Source organism: Myotis davidii, unplaced genomic scaffold (assembly GCF_000327345.1).
Source record: "Myotis davidii unplaced genomic scaffold, ASM32734v1 scaffold1166, whole genome shotgun sequence".
In the NCBI taxonomy this organism is placed as follows: Eukaryota; Metazoa; Chordata; class Mammalia; order Chiroptera; family Vespertilionidae; genus Myotis; species Myotis davidii.
Window position 1 is genome coordinate 1,186,804 of NW_006296539.1, and position 1,624 is coordinate 1,188,427.

At 37.2% G+C, this 1,624-nt stretch overlaps 1 protein-coding gene across 1 annotated transcript in view; it reads left to right on the top strand.

Moving 5' to 3' along the window:
* The window catches only part of ADAMDEC1 (ADAM-like, decysin 1), a 17,565-nt gene extending 16,354 nt beyond the window's left edge, over positions 1–1,211 (top strand). The window contains exon 13 of the mRNA XM_015569248.1: positions 594–1,211. Within this exon, the coding sequence (XP_015424734.1) occupies positions 594–600 (7 nt within the window). The 3' untranslated portion in view covers positions 601–1,211. The remainder of the gene's footprint in view (positions 1–593) is intronic.
* The last annotated feature ends 413 nt before the right edge of the window (positions 1,212–1,624 follow it).

Sequence of the window (1,624 nt, forward strand, 5' to 3'; positions counted from 1 at the left end):
GAAGTTATTCCTACTCCTCTTTCATCAATCTTTTCTGGACTTGAACCTAGAGAGAGATTATAAGAATAATGAAAGTCAATCTCCATTCGCTATGACTTTCTCAGAAAAGGACTGGCAAGCTAATAGACAAGGAGCATCAGCTCATTATTTACAAATTGCCGTGTACCATGGCTTGCTGAAACCCTTTTGTGGGCCACTCTGGAGGGAAGTCTAGAAATCGTGCCCATCTTCTAATTCTGTCACAGAGAATGGAGCATAGCATCTCAAAAAATATCAACTCGATTCTTCAGGGGCTTAGGGTGATAGGTGGGCATGTCCCATGGCTGGGCCAGATCGACAATTTAGTCACTTGTAACACTAATAGAACTTGAACTCAGGAAACTTCAATTCTTTTTTTAGTTCCACCCAACATGAGCTGTGGGACTTTAAGACAAGTTATGTGATTCGTTTTCTCACCTGTAAAATGGAGCAAGTGCTATTGTCTCTCAGTAGAGTTGTTAACATTATTTAAACTCTATGCATGTTCAGTATCATGATTATATAATACTTTGTGATTTATACTAACCATGGCTCCCAAACTTTTTATCTTTTAGTCAGTGAATGAATTAAAAAATCTACTCGAGATGCTTCTTGCCAGGACAAGAGTCAAGAAATCTAAACATACCAGAATGCTTATGTATGTTCACCTTTGCACTTAGATGTATTTTGCTTTTTATTCATCATTATCCTTTCTATGTTTTTACCAGTCCAAATAACAGGGGAATAGAGGTACTTAAAGAAATTGCCTGTTTTCTAAGACCTAGTTTTTAATGCATTTTTTAGGATCATGAAGCTGTTGTTTAGCTCAGCTCTTTGGAAAATCAAAAGAAATTAGCTCTTGACAAAAACACCTTAAAATACACCATGGAATTATTCAGAGTCCATCTAGAATTGTAAAAGTACAGGGGACTTGTATTTTAACCCCACTTTTATTTTATTAGTTTATAACCCATGAAAAAAATAGCACTGGGACTTGATGAGCAAAACCCTTGGTTCATGTGTCATTTATTACTCCTCTGTCTTCTATTTGCCTTGCTCTTAGAAATGTGGTATTTTTCTATATCGTGTCAAGAGTAATTAAATATAAACATTTTTAATTGTAGCACGCATAATCCTTTTCCCAGCACAGACACTGTGAATTTTGAGAAGTCTGCATTGCTTACATTTTATTTCAGCCATCAAGGAATGCTTTGTTCATCTATTGACTTAATAAACCATAATGTCAGTGAATAAAGACACAACTTTTTGAAGCTTTCTGTGTGGTAATTTTCTAAAATGAATATTTTCAAACTTTGTTGTTGGTTTCCATTAGGTGTTAAATCCTCATGTGATTAGACAATGTTCCCTCTGGTCCTTTGCTAGGCCACCCATCGTGTGTGTGTGTGTGTGTGTGTGTGTATGTGTGTGTGTGAATCCTCACCTAAGGATATTTTTCCATTGCTTTTTAGAAAGAGTGGAAGGGAGAGAGGAAAGGAGAAAGAGAGAGAAACATTGATGTGAGAGAGACACATCAACTGGTTGCCTCCAGCATGAGCCCCCAAGTAGGGGTAAGGAGAGAACCCACAACCCAGGTACATGCCCTTGA